Below are 20,751 nucleotides of genomic sequence, written 5' to 3' on the forward strand. Positions count from 1 at the left end.
AGGAAAATAAGAGGCTTAATGCCGGTCAGGATTTAAAATAAGAGCTCTGAGTCACGATGTCCTTCTGAATATCAAAATTCATTAATATCCGATCACCCACTCGTAAGTTATAAATATCTAATTTTTTTCTAATTTTTCCTCTCCCTTTGGCCTCCCAGATGGTCGAATCTGGGAAAACGACTTTATCAAGTCAAATTGTGCAGCTCCTTGACACGCCTACAAATTTTCATCGTCCTAGTACGTTCAGAAGCACCAAACTCGCCAAATCACTGAACCCCTCCCCCCAACTCCCCCAAAGAGAGCGAATCCAGTACAATTCTGGCAATCACGTATCAAGGACATTTGTTTATTCTATCCACCAAGCTTCATCCCGATTCCTCCATTCCAAGTGTTTTTCCAAGATTCCCCCCTCCAACTCCCCCCAATGTCAAAAGATCTGGTCGGGATTTGAAATAAGAGCTCTGAGACATGAATTCCTTCTAAAAATCAAATTTCATTAAGATCCGATCATCTATTTGTAAGATAAAAATACCCCAATTTTCACGTTTTCCAAGAATTCCGGTTTCCCCCTCCAACTCCCCCCAGTGTCACAGGATCTGGTCGGAATTTAAAATTAGAACTTTAAAGCACAAGATCCTTGTAAATATCAAATTTCATTAAGATCTGATCACCCTTTCGTAAGTTACAAATATCTTAATTTTCAAAATCCCCACCCTCAATTCCACCAAAGAGAGCAGATCTGGTCCGGTCACGTCAGTCAAGTATCTTAGACAGGTTTCTATTCTTCCCATCCAGTTTCAACCTGATCTCACCGCTGTAAGTATTTTCTAAGATTTCCGGTCCCCCAACTGCCCCCCCACCCAATTAAGCTCGATCCGGTTGAATCTTTAAAATAAGAGACCTGAGTTACGAGGTCCTTCTAAATATGAAGTTTCATGAAGATCCGATCACTCCTTCGTAAGTTAAAAATACGTCATTTTTTCTTATTTTTCAGAATTACCCCCCCCCCCCCAATAGGGCGGTTCCGTTCCAATTATGTAAATCATGAATGTAAGACTTCTGCTTATTTTTCCCACCAAGTTTCATCCCGATCCCTCCAATCTAAGCGTTTTCCATGATTTTAGGTTCCCCCACCCCAAACTTCCCCCAATGTCACCAGATCCAGTCAGGATTTAAAATAAGAGCTTTGAGACACGATATCCTTCTAAACATCAAATTTCATTGAGATCCGATCACCCGTTCGTAAGTTAAAAATACCTCATTTTTTCTAATTTTTCAGAATTGACCCCTCCCCCAACTACCCCAAAGAGAGCGGATCCGTTCCGGTTATGTCGATCATGTACCTAGGACTCGTGATTATTTTCCCACCAAGTTTCATCCCGATCCCTCCATTCTAAGTGTTTCCCAAGTTTTAGGTTTCCCCCTCCCAACTCCACCCACCCCCCACCCCAATGTCACCAGATCCGGTCGGGTTTAAAATAAGAGCTCTGAGCCACGATATCCTTGTAAATATCAAATTTCATTGAGATCCGATCACTCGTTCGTAAGTTAAAAATACCTCATTTTTTAATTTTTTCAGAAATACCCCCCCCCCAACAACCGCAAAGAGAGCGGATCCGTTCCCTTTATGTCAATCATGTATCTAGGACTTGTGTTTATTTTTCCAACCAAGTTTCATCCCGATCCCTCCACTCTAAGTGTTTTCCAAGTTTTGGGTTTGCCCCTCCCACCCCCCCCCCAATGTAACCAGATCCGGTCGGGATTTAAAATAATAGCTCTAAGACGCGATATTAAAATAAGGATATTAAAATAAGGATCGGTTTTAAAATAAGAGCTCTGAGCCACGATATCCTTCTAAATATCAAATTTCATTGAGATCCGATCACCCGTTCGTAAGTTAAAAATACCTCGTTTTTTCTAATTTTTCAGAATTACCCCCCCCCCAACTACCCCAAAGAGAGCGGATCCGTTCCGATTATGTCAATCATGTATCTGGGACTTGTGCTTATTTTTCCCATCAAGTTTCATCCCGATCCCTCAATTGTAAGTGTTTTCAAGAATTTAGGTTTCCCCCCTCCGCCCCCCCCCCCCAATTTAATCAGATCCGGTCGGGATTTAAAATAAGAGCTCTGAGACACAATAACATTCCAGACATCAAATTTCATTAAGATCCCATCACCCGCTCATAAGTTAAAAATACTTCATTTTTTCTATTTTTTTCGAGTTAACCGGCCCTCACTCCCCCCCCAGATGGTCAAATCGGGAAAACGACTATTTCTAATTTAATCTGGTCCGGTCCCTGATACGCTTGCCAAATTTCATCGTCCTAGCTTACCTGGAAGTGCCTAAAGTAGCAAAACCGGGACCGACAGACAGATAGACCGACAGAATTTGCGATTGCTATATGTCACTTGGTTAATACCAAGTGCCATAAAAAACCATAGGTGCAACAGGATTCTTAAATCCCAAAAAATTGATAAACATAAGTTAATATAGTTTATACAGCTCAATTCGTATTTCAAGAATCTACGGATTATAACTTCATATAGCCCTGAGATCCCATATGCTGCAATTAACGCAAAAATGCGATTCAAATTGCGCATTGGATTTGCGGAAAAACGCAGAAAAACACCTCGAGAATTGCAGCCATGATACGGAAAATTAAAACTAAAAATTAAAAATTAATTTATTAACTAAAAATTAATTAAAAATTAAAGATTAATTTAACTATTAATTAATTTAATTAAAAATGATTAAATTAAATTAATTAATTAATTTAATTAATTAATTAATTTAATTAAAAATTAATTAAAACTCATAATTAAAAATTAAAAAATAAAACATTTCATCTCTCATAAGATGAGTTTCAATCAAATTGCTGGTGCCTAACTCCTCTTATTGCAGCGAAATAATCAGCAAAATCACACAGAAATAATCATTATTGTACAACAGCAGTTTTCGTGTCATGGCTTTTTATGTAGGATATTCCAACTTATGTATGTACATGTAATATGTAACATATGTAATATGTATGTATATACCAAGCAAGATTCAAACTTGACATTTTGGACGAGTAGCTCATATTTTTGAGGTATTGAAGCTAATAATGTTTTTGCTAATTTTTGATGTTTTCACAAAAATTTGACATTCACGCATTAGTTTTGGCTAGGAGCTCAAATTTTGAAGATAGGGTGAAATACAAAAAACAAATTATTTTATTAAACCATAATTGTGGATGATAATTCTCTAGTTAAAAAAAAAGCATAACCGGTACAGAAAAAACTAATTTCATATTTGGATTCAGCATCCCAAGAATAAACTGGCAAAATACTTCACAAATGTATAAAAATACAGAAACTAGTTGTTACATAATTTTATATCATTGATACACAAAGAGATTTAACGGTAAACTCAATTATAGATGACTTTTATATTTAAAAACAAGAGCTAAGAGCTCATACGGTACTTGTGAAGAGGTCAGAAGAGTCAAGAGCTCATATGGTATGAGCTCTAGCAAAATTCTAAGAATCAATAGATTGCTTTAAAAGGAAAATCAGAGGCTTAATGCCGGTCGGGATTTAAAATAAAAAATCTGAGCCACGAGATCCTTCTAAATATCAAAATTCATTAAGATCCGATAACCCACTCTAAGTTAAAAATACCTCAATTTTTCTAATTTTTCCTCTCCCTTCAGCCCCCCAGATGGTCCAATCGGGGAAAACGGCTTTATCAAGTCAATTTGTGCAGCTCCCTGACACGCCTACCAGTTTTCATCGTCCTATCCAGAAGCACCAAACTCGCCAAAGCACTGAACCCCATCACCTACCTCCCCCAAAGAGAGCGGATCCAATCCGGTTACGTCAATCACGTATCTACGACATTTATAAGCGTTTTCAAGATTTCCAGTTTCCCCCTTCAATTCCCCCCAATGTCAACAGATCTGGTCGTGATTTGAAATAAGAAATCTGAGACATGAGTTCCTTCTAAATACCAAATTTCATTAAGATCTGGTCACCCATTCTAAAGTTAAAAATGCCTCCGTTTTTCTAATTTTTCCAAATTAACAACCCCCAGCTCCCCCAACGAGAATGGATCCGTACCAATTATATCAATCTCGTATCTAAAACTTGAGTTTCTTCTATCCATCAAGTTTCATCCCGATCTATCCACTCTAAGCGTTTTCCAAGATTTCCGGTTTCCAAGATTTCTGTTTCCCCCTCCAACCTTCTATGTCCCCAGATCCGATTTGAATTGAAAATGAAGCATCTGAGACATAAGATTCTTCTATATATCGAGTTTCATTAAGATCCGATCACCCATTCGTAAGATACCTCAATTTTCATGTTTTCCAAGAATTCTGGTTTTCCCCTCCAACTCCCTTCAACGTCACCAGATCTGGTCGGGATTTAAAATGAAAGTCTTAAAGCACAAGATCCTTCTAGATATCAAATTTCATTAATATCTGATCACCCGTTCGTAAGTTACAAGTTCCTCATTTTTCTAATTTTTCCGAATTACTCCCCCCGCCAAACTCCACCAAAGAGGGCGGACCCGGTCCGGTTATGTCAGTCACCTATTTTGGACTTGTGCTTATTCTTTCCAGCAAGTTTCATATCGATATCTCTGCTTTAAGCGTTTTCCAAGATTCCCCCCCCCCTAATAACATTGGATCCGGTCGGGATTTCAAATAAGAGATCTGAGTTTCGAGGTCCTTCTAAATATGAAACTTCATTAAGATCCGATCACTCTTTCCTAAGTTAAAAACACCTCATTTTTTCTAATTTTTTAGAATTAACCCCCCTCCCCCCAATTCCCCCAAAGAGAGCGGATCCGTTCCGGTTATGTCAATCACATATCTAGGACTTGTGATTATTTTTCCCATCAAGTTTCATCCCGATCCCTCCACTCTAAGCGTTTTCCGAGATTTTACGCCCCCCAAACTCCCCCCAATGTCACCGAATTAGGTTGGGATTTAAAACAAGAGCTCTGAGACACGATATCCTTCCAAACATCAAATTTCATTAAGATGCGATCACTCCTTCGCAAGTAAAAAAAAAACCTTTTTTTCAGAATTAACCATCCTCCCCCCTAACTCCCCCGAAGAGAGCGGATCCGTTCCGGTTATGTCAATCACGTATCTAGGACTTACGATTATTTTTACCACCAAGTTTCATCCCGATCCTTCCGCTGTAAGCGTTTTCCAAGATTTTAGGATCCCCCTTAGGAACTCCTCCCAACGGCATCGGATCCGGTCGGGATTTCAAATAAGAGCTCTGAGACACGATATCCTTCCAAACTTCGAATTTCATTAAGATCCGGTCACTTCTTCGTAAGTTAAAAATACCTCATTTTGTCCAATTTTTCAGAATTTACCCCCCCCCCCCCCTAACTCCTCCAAAGAGAGAGAATACGTTTCGTTTATGTCGATCACGTATCTAGGACTTGTGGTTATTTTTTCCACCAAGTTTCGTCCCAATCCCTCCACTCTAAGCGTTTTCCAAGATTTTAGGTTCCCCCCTCCAACTCCAACAGGTGGTCTAATCGGGGAAAACGACTTTATCAAGTTAATCTGTGCGGCTTCCAAACACGCCTACCAAATTTCACTGTCCTAGCACGTCCAGAAGCACCAAATTCACCAAAGCACTGAACCCCACCCCCTAACTCCCCCAAAGAGAGTGGATCCAGTACCGTTACGTCAATCATGTATCTAGGACGTTTGCTTATTTTACCCACCAAGTTTCATCCCGATTTCCCTATTCTATGCGTTTTCCAAGATTTCCGGTTTCCCCTTCCAACTTCCCCCAATGTCAACAGATCTGGTCGGGATTTGAAATAAGAGCTCTAAGACATGAGTTCCTTTTTAATATCAAATTTCATTAAGATCCGGTAACCCGTTCTTAAGTAAAAATACCTCTATTTTTCTATTTTTCCAAATTAACACCCCTCCCCCCCCCCAGCTCCTCCAAAGTGAACAGATCCTTTACAATTATGTCAATCACGCATCTTTAATTTGTGCTTGTTTTTCCATCAAGTTTCATCGCGATCTCTCTACTTTAACCGTTTTCCAACTTTTCTGTTTACCCCTCTAACCCCTATGTCCCCGGATCCGATTCGAATTGAAAATTGAGCATCTGAGACATAAAATCCTTCTATATATCAAGTTTCATTAAGATTCGATAACTCATTCGTAAGATAAAGATGCCACAATTTTCACGTTTTCCAAGAATTCCAGTTTCTCCTCCAACTCCCCCCGATGTCACCGGATCTGGTCGGGATTTGAAATAAGAGCTCTAAAGTACAATATCCTTCTAAATATCAAATTTCATTAAGATCTGATCACCCGTCCCTAAGTTACAAATACCTCATTTTTTCTAATTTTTCCGAATTACTCCCTCCCCCCCAACTCCACCAAAGAGAGCGGATCCAGTCCAGTTATGTCAATCACGTATCTTGGACAGGTTTTTATTCTCCTCACCAAGTTTCATCCTAATCTATCCGCTTTGAGTGTTTTCCAAGATTTCCGGTCCCCCCCCCAATGACGCTGGATCCGGTCGGGATTTAAAACTAAGATCTGAGTTACGAGGTCCTCCTAAACGTGAAATTTCATTAAGGTTCGATCACTCCTTCGTAAGTTAAAAATACATAATTGTTCTGATTTTTCAGAATTAACTCTCCCCCCAACTCCCCCAAATGGCGCGGAACCGTTCCGGCTATGTCAATCACGTATCTACGACTTCTGCTTATTTTTCCCACCAAGTTTCATCCAGATCCCTCTACTCTAAGCGTTTTCCAAGATTTTAGGTTACTCCCCAAACTCCCCCCTTAATGACTCTGGATCCGGTGGGGATTTAAATAAGAGACCTGAGTTACGAGGTCCTTCTGAATATGAAATTTCATTAAGATCCGATCACTCCTTCGTAAGCTAAAAATACCTCATTTTTTCTAATTTTTCAGAATAAACCCTCACCCCCCACAACTCCCCCAAATAGAGCAGATCCGTTCCGGTTATGTCAATCAGGTATCTAGGACTTCTGCTCATTTTTTCCACCAAGTTTCATCCCGATCCCTCCACTCTAAGCGTTTTTCAAGATTTTAGGTCCCACCCCCTCCAACTCTCCCAAATGTCAACAGATCCGGTCGAGATTTAAAATAACAGCTCTGAGACACGATATCCTTCTAAAAATCAAATTTCATTAAGATCTGATCACCCGTTCGTAAGCTAAAAATACCTCATTTTTTCTATTTTTTCCGATTTAACCGTCCCCCAACTCCCCTCCAGATGGTCGAATCGGGAGAACGACAATTTCTAATTTAATTTGGTTCCCGATACGCCTGTCAAATTTCACCGTCCAAGCTTACTTGGAAGTGCCTAAAGTAGCAAAACCGGAACAGACAGACCGACAGAATTTGCGATCGCTATATGTCACTTGGTAGATAGCAAGTGCCATAAAAAGGCGCTTCAATTGAATTGTCCTAGGGCATTAAATAAAAAGAGGAACAGAAAGTTCTATCTTGTGCCTTTACTAATGATGCACAAAGTTTCGAAATATTTGTAGGAATCTCCCTCGTTCTTAAATCTTCTTAGTTTAAAGCCTTGGTATTTCTTAATTTTTGGCCCCGATTCCACAACTTATTCATGAAGTATGGAACTATCCTTAACTATTTGTATCGTCAGTATCTAGTACTAATAAGTAACTTAAAATGACAAACTTCAGAATCTCAGTAACTTCGACGATACTGCCAATCAATTCCAGAGGAGAAAATTGATGTTTTGGCTAATATATCACAAGATATTGGATCAAAAATTAAAATTAATTCTCAATGCCTTTATATTGTCCCATGAAGAAAAAAAAGTACTAAACAGTTCCTAGGAAACTCCCTGTTCACATCAACCCATTTAGCTCAGTCCTCGTTACTCAGCCCCGTTTAACTCAATACCAATTGAACTCAATTCCAATTAACCCAACCCTCAGTCCACTCAACCACAATTGAATTCAACCTCTACAATAAATTGGGTTAGGTTGAAGGGGGGGGGTTGAGTTGAACAGAGTTGAAGCTAAACAGGGGTCGAGCTAAGCGCACACCACATTAAACATCATAAAATAAAATACATACAATTCGACAAAACATAAACAGTGTGAGGAGGAGGTTAATATGATATGTCTTTATCTTTATCTGAGAAAGCGGTACTGATAGGAAACGTTTTTAAATCGAAGAGCTTGGACACATCCAACTCAACTTCGATCCTTAAATGCAATGGAAAAACGATCGAACAAGTCCAGGAGTTAAAATATCTTGGAAATTGGATCGAATATGATGGCCGAATAGTCAACGAGATAAAAAGGAGAATTGGAAAAGCAACATCGGTATTCGACAAACTGAAGCCAGTATGGTAATACTGATGGTAAAAAAATTGTAAAAATACTGATGGTAAAAATGTTGATGTACTATGGTAAAAAATCATGCTCTTCTAAAGCTTCGTCTGTTGAATAGCAACGTCACCTCCATTCTCCTTTATTCATGTGAATGCTGGAAGCTGAATGGTCGGCTGGAAAAACGTATCCTATACATGTCTGTATACATGAAAAACATGTCTCAGAAGAATCATTAACAATTCTTGGCAGGATAGGGTTACGAACAAAGTAGTCCGCAGACGAAGAGTTCAACCGCCAGCTACTGATCTTTTGAAGCAGAGAAGATGGGCCTATCTTGGTCATATCCTCCGAATGCCAGGACACCGTCTTCCGAATGCTGCCTACGAGTGGCGAGGGTGGACGAAAAAGAGGGCGACCGAAACACACCGTGCGACGACAGCACGACCGAGACCTGTGGAGTGCTGAACTGTCATTACAACCACAGTGGAAGGACGTCACGTCTGCTGCTCCGCTCCGGGACGTCTAGTGAGGCTTCATTGATGCCCTATGTGCCACACCAAGCCCTGGAGAAACTAAGATATAAGGTAAGATTTATCTTTCGCAGTTTTTTTTTGAGAAAAACAAAAGAGTGAAAATTTTTTATTGGAGTTGCAAACAAAACTACAAAGATGGAAAAATATGCGCTTACATACAAATCTGAACCCATAAGTGTTATAGCCTGGTTGATCGTATATGGAATGACCTTTAAGACCAAATTGTCTTCACGTTATCCTCAATCAAATCAAGCCTACTGGCAATAAAATTAACTGGAAATCTACTCAGTGCGTCGGCTCCATTTGTGTATAACATTCCTCTTAGTTTATTAATAAACCCATTTATTATTTCCACATTGTAAGTTTAAAAGTTACATAATGCAACAAGATATCATGATAAAACTTTACATTCTCTTTTCTTCCTATGTGCAAAATGCTCACACAATAAAAGTCAATTTGAAAAATAAATCATATTCCTGATATGATTATGTCTAAATACAATCATATTCCTAAATATAATCATCCTAATATAGCTTTCAAATTACTTAAAAAGGAAATCTTTGGAAAGTAAACCAAACTTTGACTTCAGGAATATTGGAAATAATTCGTTTTAAGTTATATTAGGGTCACCGATAGATGTTAAAGATGGAGCTACTAGTGAGATTCAAGGCAGGATTAACAAAGCTTGGTCCGTCTTTGGCCAACTCCGCAAACCACTTTGGACTAGAAGGGAAATCAAACTCGTGACGAAGCCCAGGATCTACTCAGTATGTGTACGTTCAATTTTGTTATATGGATATGAGATATGGCCCATCAAGGCAGACGAAGAACGTCAGCTTGACATTAAGCTGGCACAAAGAATCAGCAACAAACGGCTGATGAAAGTATGCGGACAAAAGCGTAACGTTTTCCACATGATCAAGAAAAGACTTCCCAAGTGGCTAGGTCACGTAATCAGGCGCCCGGAAGAGACCTGACACGCCAGGTACTAATAGCAGCCCCTGCTTCCTCATGAAAGAAAAAACTAAGCGACCACGTGAAAACCTCGTCGTCAGAAAGTCGTCATCAAAAAGCATCATCAAAGCATATCGTCGTCAGAAAGGATGTCGAACCGTTTGGGGATTCCGAAAGCATGGTCACAAGTGGGTTAAGGCGTGGCTGAAGTTTATTCGACCGCTCACAGAAGACAGAACCCAATGGAAGCGTTTGGTCCAGCAGCTTCTTGATCCAAGTTGGGCTGAATACCCTGTGTCTCTTCTTTATTAAGCAAGTAAATAACAGAAGCAAAATTAGTTTTAGTAGTCATACGGGAAATTTTTCAATTATTTCATAAAATAAAGATTTCGGAACGGAAACTCAATCGCATGTCACCAGAGACTAGACAACTTGGATTCTTTTTATCAAAAAGAAAGGAGAAGGGAAATTTCTACCTAAAGGGATACAGATATGGAATGAAAAGGAGAAAATAGTTGCCCAATATTCAAAAGGACCTCAGATAGAGTGGGGTCTTACCTTTTGCTTCAACCTTATTTTTAACGAATGTATTTCCCCAAATCAAAATAGAACACGAATTATTGGGGCGAAAAATAGGATAATGGAAAGCACGTTTCTTCACTCTTGCTCATAAATTTTCAACAAATTGGGAACACTTTTGATCCACGTGACTATAGAGATAAAAATTGAACATCCCTACCACTTAAAAACAGTGTTGCCATAGCATGAAGCCGGATTAGGATGCAAACAGAAGCAGGGAGTTCTTATTTTCGAAAGCTATTTGTTTCCATGGTAAATGTATTAATACTGTCCACAAATAACAAGATTTAGATGTTCAAGTCGATATATATATATATATATATATATATATATATATATATATATATATATATATATATATATATATATATGTATATATATATATATATATATATATATATATATATATATATATATATATATATATATAGGTGGGGGAGGGTACGTTAGCCTGAAGCACCCTGAAAACACGTCTTGAAGCAAAGTTGATGATGGTTGCATTGCAATGCGTATGGATGGTCTACCAATTATTGGTTTCTAATATGTGTTTGAGGCGAAACAAAAATTTTTTTTATCTCCATCATTAATAGTGACGCGCCGTCAAGAATCATTCAACACAAGAGAGATAAGGTAATTGTTCAAAGCCCTTGTCACTGATTCATGATATATATTTGTGGCAATGTCAAATTTTCTGGAACCAAATTGTTCCATTCGCTCTGGATCCATATAATAATTATATTTTAAGATTTAATTTACAATCAATATTTTATACTTCAATACGAATTTATTTCGTCATTACCATCAATGTTACTGATCAAGAGTGAATTGTTCAAGTAACTCAAATCCGAACGGATTATGTATTAGTTATCTATATTGATAAAAGCTATTGACATCAATATTAAAAGTCCTTCATATCAGGACTTAACCCAATTTTAAATTACTAAGTATCAAAATGTTAGGCTGTTTCACACTATCCTGCAGAACCGTTCATACAAGCACAAATTAAGACGTTACGGTAAGCTGTGGAATCTTACGGATAATATGGATCCACAGGAAACATATGACAGCTATCATGAGTTAGGGCAGATAAACACAGGACTGGCTTCCATCTATGGTCCATTTTTTAGTGACAGCATTGATTTGGATATAAGGAAATTGAAAATGAAGCTGATAACGTCTTTAAGAAACGTGTAACAATTTTTCTTGTGAAGGAAAACTCGCTTCACCGTGAGAGGACTTTTCCATGGAGGAAGTTTTCGGGGAAGAGGGATATTTATATGAGAGGGGCAACGGATTTAGAAACGTGTAATAACTTCACAAACTTTACAAATTCTTCACAAACCAAACTAGATAGCCTTGGGATTCAATGAAAATGACCAAAGAACTACTAAAAATATTTCAAATTCTACTTTGATTACCCAACTGTTTTTACAGAGAATTAGACATAAGCTTATCTCTATTTAACATATCACCTGTCATCTTTCTCTTTCTAAATTATTGAAACAAACAAAGAGTTACAACAGAACATAATATGAAGATTATTTGAACGAAAATGATAGATTACTACTACTACTATTACTACTACCACTAATAAGTTACTGGAGCACCAAGCTACCTTAGGCCAACACAGCTGCGCACGTTCCTGCTCCAACTCAATGTATTCAAAGCTTTACTTTTTATTCCCTTCATATGAAGTTTAGGTTTTCTTTAAATCGCCCCTTATGATCTTCCCACTTCCCAATTTGCGGACAATCTGCTTTTCGTTTAGCATATATGGATGGTTAAATTTTTAATAGCAAATACATCGCCGTTTAAACTTATGTGAGGCTTCAAATGAGTCAACTCAGTTAAATAAACCTAAAAATAGCTCGCTACATCAATAGTTGTATGTTGTATGAACTGCATGTATCTTTAGGGCCCATTATGGCCAATTATGGCATCTTATGTACACCATTATGGCCTGAAACTGGCAAGCCAAATAAATAGCTTATCGATAATTCCAAATGGATTCGATATCTCAGAATTTGTCATTGACAGCATTTTGGCCTGCTTTTCATTTGGCCGAGATGGATGGCCAAATAGAACCATCTTTGGCGATTACTTCATTCATTCGTGACGCAAAACTAAAATCAGCATCATTATATAGTAAATTTCTATTTGAATAAAAAAAAAATGTTATTTTTACAATACAACATGTCAATCACAGTTTTGTCGGAGTAAAAAAGAATAATTTCAAATTTCCAAAAAATGACTCGCTGAAATCTGAGGAGAAATGTAAAGCGAGTACAGCACTTACTCCAGAATTTAAACCTTAAGTCAACTATTAATCAAATTAGTCGTATGAATGGTTTTGACCAGCGATTAGTTTTTTTCTAGTATTATTGAATTCAACTCAATTTGAAATTTGCTCTTTACACTCCTTGCTCTTTATCCTAGAGTTTGACATTTTCGTCCGGATTCTTTAAGAACGACTCCTGAACCACAAGGCCATTGAACTTAAATGAGGATCATTATTAAGAACTTAAGACATTGGCATAAAGAGAGTGGGTCAATTAGGGGGCAGTCCCCCTCTAAGAATGAGGTCTGTTTGTTTTGAGCTTTAATGTTGCACCCTACTTTCAGGTGAAATAACTTGTTTTTTTTTGTTTTGTTTTTTATTCAATGAGAATACAAGAACGATCATGGCAAAAAAAAAATACAAAACGACGAAAAAAAAGTCAAATAAAATCAGGAAGTTCAAAACAACAGACCCAGGAAAGAAAGATCTTCATAGCGGGAGGCATGAAAAAGGTTAGTTGTTGTTAATATGTTTGTTGTTGTTAATATGTTTGTCATTCATAAACATTTTTTGGCCTTAAGTTTAGGAGGATAGAGAAAAGGAATATCTTTCAAAATCATTTTTCGCAACAAAAAAAAGGGCAATTTCAGCAAAATCAGGCAACAATGAGTAAAGGTATCACCTTCATAATACCCTATCGGCTGGGCAGTTACAACTCACTGTAAAGTAAGCAAGTGAAACCTGAAAGCTAGCAAAGACAACTTAAATTAAATAAAAAAAAAAGTTTTTTTAACTGAAATTAAGGAGCGATATTAAAACTTAAAACGAACAGAAATTACCCCGTATATGATAGAGACTGTTCCCTTCTCAACGCCCCGCTCTTTACGCTAAAGTTTTTTACTATTTTAAACTGTAGAGTTGAGAGAAAGAGTCAAACTTAAAAAAAAACGCTTATTCCGTAGATGAAAGGGGTTGTCCCCTCCTAAACACCCTGCACTTTACGCTAAAGTTTTTTTATTGTTTAAAAAGTAGAGTTGGGAGGAAGAGAATTTTGATCCGATGACTTTGGGAAGAAATGAGCGTGGGAGGGGGCCTAGGTACCCTCCAATTTTTTGGTCACTTAAAAAGGGCACCAGAACTTTTAATTTCTGTTAGAATGAGCCCTCACACGACATTCTAGGGCCACTGGGTCGATACAATAACCCCTGGAAAAAAAAAACAAATAAACACGCATTCGTGATCTGTCATGTGGCAAAAAATGCAAAATTCCACATTTTTGTAGATAGGAGTTTGAACGCTGAATCTGACGGTGTGATTTTCGTTAACATTCTATGACTTTTAAGGGGTGCTTCCCCCTATTTTCTAAAATATGGCAAATTTTCTCGGGCTCGTAACTTTCGATGGGTAAATTCAAACTTAATGAAACTTATAAATTTAAAATCAGCATTAAAACGCGATGCTTTTGATGTACCTATTGTTATAAAAATTCCGTTTTTTAGAGTTTCGGTTACTATTGAGCCGGGTCGCTCCTTAATACAGTTAGTTACCACGAACTGTTTGATTTGTAAATTATTTTGTCTCTCCCTAGCCCTCTGATGCAACACTTAAACAGGGATACCCACATAGAGGGCCGTGAAAGAGGCTAGTTCTCCATCCTATCCTTTAGAGATAGAGTCATAGAGGATACAGTCAAGATAGGGCAATTATGCCCTATTCGTCAAAGCTAATACAAGCGACAATATCATTCGAGCAAGTTCCGAACCCTCAAAATACACAACCAAAAGTCTAGCTGGTAATCCCCGTAAAATTTAGTTAAGATTCAACAGGCACTTCTGTTGGATGGTGGAAACATAAATAAAACCCTTCACTCAGAGGTGAGGTCTAGCACGAGAACCTGTGACCCTAACTATAGTCACTTATCAGAATCTATTTAATTAATCACGCCAGTTCACTAGTAAGCTACTAAAAAAGGAATTGATAAATTTATCCCTCCTCCTCTCAGAAGTTGGATGAGGTTAAGACCATAAAAAGAACCCAACATTGAGCCTAGCCATTGCTTCCCATCAATTTTGATTGGGGTCCGATATCCCCCTCTGGTAAAAGTCCTTATGACGAGAAATTAAGGATTGTCCTTCTTCCTCCCATATTGATCCTGGATTCTGAAAATGCGTAACTAGGACATGAAACATGCCTTTCGACTATGTTTGGTTAATATCCCACAACCCCATTTCGATAGATATTTTAGTTGATGGCTAGAATCGAGGTACCCTTTACTCATTCTCCCCTCGTTTATCAGCCCCAGGCCCCAAATAGGAACACTAAGACATTTACTGTTACTTTTCATTCAATTTGATTGAAATTAAGCAACACGTTCTGTTAGATGTTCCGGCGAAAAGAATTTTCAGAGCTTCTCTCCAACAGAGCTCAGATCATGTTCAAGCCCCGAAAAGGTGGGAAGTCAACTCTTATTTCCCGTCAAATTTTCTTGAAATCCTATAGCCCGTCCTGGAAGATATCCTGATTACAAGAACTGAACAGTCCTGTAGCCTAATACAAAAAAGCGCCGCTAGTACACTAATCCTTAGTCACCTGAGTTTTGTTAAGAACAAATTACCTATTCTGACAGATGATTTGATGGTAAGATATTGGGGTTGCCCTTCCTCTTCCTCTACAGAGGTTACCACTAAGCTTGAATCGGGTCTGACCACCTTTTTTAATTAAATGAATTTAACCCCTCCCCCCGGGATACATTCTGTCTGGAAACCAAAAAGGCTCAAGTGCTACTACCTACATGTCGCACTGAGACAAGAATTTAGGGAAGGAGTGGGTCACGACACTTCGAAGGCATAAATAGGATACAAGATTTTTCTTCCCGATCTAGACTTCACAAGTACTTTTTTCTTTTTGGCTCTTCGAGCAATTGTTGGACCCTGGGATAATAAGAAAAAAATCGACCTATGTGGTTTTTTTCCAGATTTTCTTAATAACCTAATTGTAAAATTTCTTCAGAAATTCAGATATTTTATATATTCGTAGGTACAAATAGTAATTTACTTTCATTCTTTGGCATGAAAATGGCATTCTTTTAAATTACACCAATAAAATCAAAATATACTATTTGACATAATCATACAATTCAGGTAAATTAAAGACCATGTTTTTGTTGTTTAAATTTCACCGAAATTAAACGATCTTTTGACTGGACCTTTAACCTTCCGGTTTTAAGACCCAATTTTGTTGGTGTCTAGACCAATACTGAAAAGAAAAAAAACTAATACGTTAACTAGAACTAAAGCTTAAAGATGTATTTACAAAAAAAAATTGGGAAAAAACTCAGAAGTGAAGACCGTCGCTTCACTTTGTAGTCTTCAAATTATTTGAATATTACTGCACAGCACTGCTTTAGTATGGCATAGAATTTGAAGGTAAACTGAAATAAAGTCCACATAAAAAATAAATAAATAAATAAAAACAAATCCTTGATCAATTGCGGTTTGAATCCATTCCATTGATTGAAAAAGTCGTTGAACAAAGAGTTTCATTCAGACCGTCTAGAACAAGACGCAAACTGTTTCTCAACTTCACAAATCAATACAAAAAATTCATTTTTTTTTTTTTTTATTTCAAACAGCCGTAAACATTCTGTCTTTTTGAATTTTAAAGCGTCTAACGTCCTCAAAATATTTGGCAAATTTTTCAAACAATTTTTGGCGACGAACTACAAGGAGCGAACCCGGCTGTAGCAACACACTGCAGGGACCGAATTAGTCAAGAAGGGTCGTTAATCCGATTACTTTCTTACTTGCCAGTAAGGGGCGTCTCGTACTAATAATAACCTCAACTATAAAATAGATTTTGTTATCAATACTGTAATATTGTTTAAGGAAGAAGTTTCCAGTTTTTGTGTCTCGCTCACTTTCCCCATTCTCAGTTCTTTTGAATGTGTCATCAATTTCTTGTTATCCCACGTGTGTAGAGTAAGAGAGTTTATGTTTGTCTTTTTTAATTATTGAATCGTGATAAACTGATTTAGAGCTGCAAGCAGATTAAATTTTAAATTAAATTTTCCATCTTTGCCCCCCCCTACCACACATGAAAACTCACAATGAAACATAGTTTCATTCTGGTCTTGTCATCTCCGCACACCTTCAACCCCACTAGTGTACAAAAAAGTATTCAGTAACTACCCTCCAATCCAAGGAGGAATCCAAGACTTTTTTCCGGGGGGGGGGAGATATTTTTTCTGAGGGGTTTTTACAAAGATAAACTTTAACAAATGCATCAAAATTTGTTTATATGCATTTTTGTTATGAGTTTACGAGTCGGACACAATTTCGACAGGGAAGGCCAAAACCCGGCAACTCCCCCTGGATACGGCCTCACCCATATCCCAAGCTTTTAAGGTTTCTATTTCACCAAATCTACTAGTTTAACAATAAGCAAAGCAACGAAGCAAATAAAATGCTTTTTCTGAAGAGTAAAGTTACTTACTGATAATCCTCCTCTTCTTTTTTCTTTGGTTGATATGACTTCGACAACTTTCTAAAAGAAACATTATTAAACAGAATCACTAATTTCTAAAGAATACTTACACACACACACACATATATATATATATATATATATATATATATATATATATATATATATATATATATATATATATATATATATATATATATATATATATATATATATATATATATATATATATATATATATATATATATATATATATAAAGAATTGCAAAGAAATTCGGAATAAATTGAGACTTTTTTATAGGGGGTGGGTCCCCAGACCATCCACTTCCTTGCGTGCCTGTTCAGCAACAGTTTAAATTAAATCGTCTTCAAATTATAATTTAATTTGTCCTTAGATGTCCAGGGCGGTACTCACGCTACGCTATCAGAATCAACAAGTCCTCCCTGTCTGAGAAGACTGGGTAGCCGCTGAACCTCTTCCGTGGTTGGGACTGGGGACTCCAAGGATACCCATGAGCCAGGAATCCCTAGTTGGCGCAAGTCATTATCTTGCGTTGAATATATATATATATATATATATATATATATATATATATATATATATATATATATATATATATATATATATATATATATATATATATATATATATATATATATATAGTCTATACCTTTCATAGATTTCCAATGTAGGGCATCAGGGGCCTTGAAACCACACTTGTCTTGTGTCAGAAGTTCAACACCTATGACTATATTTATCATGCCTAATTCTTATACCTAAATTTTCACTAAAACCAGTTAGTCAACTTTTTATTTGAGCATTAGAGGATCGAAGAATTATCTAATACTCAAATAGGCATCTTCACGACATCAACCCCATGATTTCTTAAAAAAAAAGAAGTTACCCAGTAAAATCCTATACAATGATGGAGATACAATATCTAACATTATATTATTACTTTGTCTTGATTACAAAACTTTAATTCTGAATTGCATGACTTTTCTATTGCAAGTGTAGTTAGTGTCCTCACGGTTTGCCAAAAAAAAGAATTATTTGGTTGTTGCAAAAATCTAAGTTTCACTATGCTTAGTTCGATCATTGCAAAAAGGGCTACAACCACAGTAAAACCAACCATAAAATACAGCTGAAGACAGAATGGAGGGTATTATTTTAAGTTAAATCTCTTTTAACACAATAGTTATAGCAAAATTTCCACTTTAGCCAACGGAGAGCACAGCTTGATGTGTCAGCTTAATACATAGAATATTTACAGATTACAACATAAAATGGGAAGACTTTAAAATACATGTAAAATGTAAGAAATACTAAAAAATATAAACACCGAAAATGAAAAGACAAAAAATACAAAGTCTGACAACAAAGTTCGTGTGAGTTTTCTACTGTGCATAATGCTTTTACACCAGAAAAAGGCGCCTATCAACATATCCAAAATCGGCATCGGTACATAAAGGCGAGATTGACAACAATGTTAAGAAATATAGAATACAGCAGAGAGATAAAAAAACAGTATGCAACAAAAGGAAAAACGAAAAAAACTCTCATGTCATAAACTACATAATCATATATGTAAAATAGGCCTTGATAATTTTCGAAAGTATCCCCCCCTTGCAAAAAATTAAAAATATGTTTCCCTGTACACCTAAGTCTTAAAAAATCTTTTTTTCTTAAAACACAGGCAGACATATTATTATTGATTAATAATATTAATTATTAATAACAAAAGAGATGATAAAATAAACAAAATAATTCTATAAATTGTTGGACTTGAAATAATTATATACCCGAAAAGTTTCCAGTCCTTATTTTCGATGTTGAAGGGGTCCTATTTTTAAATTACCCATTATTATTATTAGTTTCTGGTCGAATCTGGGAAAACGACTTTATCAAGTTATTTATCAAGTCATATCAAGTACCAATTTTCATCGTCCTAGCACGTCCAGAAGCACCAAACTCGCCAAATCACTGAACCTCTCCCCCCCAACTCCCCCAAAGAGAGCGAATCCAGTACGGTTACGTCAATCACGTATCAAGGACATTTGCTTATTCTATCCACCAAGCTTCATCCCGATTCCTCCACTCCAAGTGATTTCCAAGATTTCCACCTCCAAATCCCCCCAATGTCAAAAGATCTGGTCGGGATTTGAAATAAGAGCTCTGAGACATGAATTCCTTCTAAATATCAAATTTCATTAAGATCCGATCACCTATTCGTAAGATAAAAATACCCCAATTTTCACGTTTTCCGAGAATTCCGGTTTCCCCCTCCAACTCCCCCCAATGTCACAGGATCTGGTCGGAATTTAAAATTAGAGCTTTAAAGCACAAACTCCTTCTAAATATCAAATTTCATTAAGATCTGGTCACCCTTTCGTAAGTTACAAATACCTCAATTTTCAAAGTTACCCCCCCCCCCAATTCCACCAAAGAGAGCAGATCCGGTCCGGTTATGTCAGTCACGTATCTTAGACAGGTTTTTATTCTTCCCATCCAGTTTCATCCTGATCTCTCCGCTTTAAGTTTTTTTCTAAGATTTCTGTTCCCACCAACTGCCCCTCCCTCAGTGACGCTGGATCCGGTTGAGATTTGAAATAAGAGATCTAAGTTACGAGGTCCTTCTAAATATGAAGTTTCATGAAGATCCGATCACTCCTTTGTAAGTTAAAAAAATCCCTAATTTTTCCTCTCCCTTTTGCCCCCCAGATGGTCGAATCTGGGAAAACGACTTTATCAAGTCAAATTGTGCAGCTCCCTGACACGCCTACCAATTTTCATCGCCCTAGCACGTCCAGAAGCACTAAACTCGCCAAATCGCTGAACCCTTCCCCCCAACTCCCCCAAAGAGAGCGAATCCAGTACGATTCTATCAATCACGTATCAAGGACATTTGTTTATTCTATCCACCAAGCTTCATCCCGATTCCTCCACTCCAAGTGTTTTTCCAAGATTTCCCCCTCCAACTCCCCCCAATGTCAAAAGATCTGGTCGGGATTTGAAATAAGAACTCTGAGACATGATTTCCTTCTAAAAATCAAATTTCATTACGATCCGATCACCTATTCGTAAGATAAAAATGCCCCAATTTTCATGTTTTCCAAGAATTCCGGTTTCCCCCTCCAGCTCCCCCGAATGTCACAGGATCTGGTTGGAATTTGAAATTACAACTTTAAAGCACAAGATCCTTCTAAATATCAAATTTCATTAAGTCTGGTCACCCTTTCGTAAGTAACAAATACCTCAATTTTCAAAATTACCCCCCCCCCCCAATTCCACCAAAGAGAGCAGATCCGGTCCAGTTATGTCAGTCACGTATCTTAGACAGGTTTCTATTCTTCCCATCCAGTTTCATCCTGATCTCACCGCTTTAAGTATTTTCTAAGATTTCCGGTCCCCCCAACTGCCCTCCCCCCAATTACGCTTGATTCGGTTGAGATTTAAAATAAGATATCTGAGTTACGAGGTCCTTCTAAATATGAAGTTTCATGAAGATCCGATCACTCCTTCGTAAGTTAAAAATACGTCGATTTTTCT

At 37.2% G+C, this 20,751-nt stretch overlaps 1 protein-coding gene across 2 annotated transcripts in view; it reads right to left on the reverse strand.

The window, feature by feature from the left end:
- The window catches only part of LOC136037277 (formin-binding protein 1-like), a 124,095-nt gene that overhangs the window by 92,192 nt on the left and 11,152 nt on the right, over positions 1-20,751 (reverse strand). For both annotated transcript variants that reach the window (XM_065719914.1, XM_065719913.1), the window contains exon 3: positions 17,211-17,261. In XM_065719914.1, the coding sequence (XP_065575986.1) occupies positions 17,211-17,261 (51 nt within the window). The remainder of the gene's footprint in view (positions 1-17,210; positions 17,262-20,751) is intronic.

Source organism: Artemia franciscana, chromosome 16 (assembly GCF_032884065.1).
Source record: "Artemia franciscana chromosome 16, ASM3288406v1, whole genome shotgun sequence".
Taxonomy (NCBI): Eukaryota; Metazoa; Arthropoda; class Branchiopoda; order Anostraca; family Artemiidae; genus Artemia; species Artemia franciscana.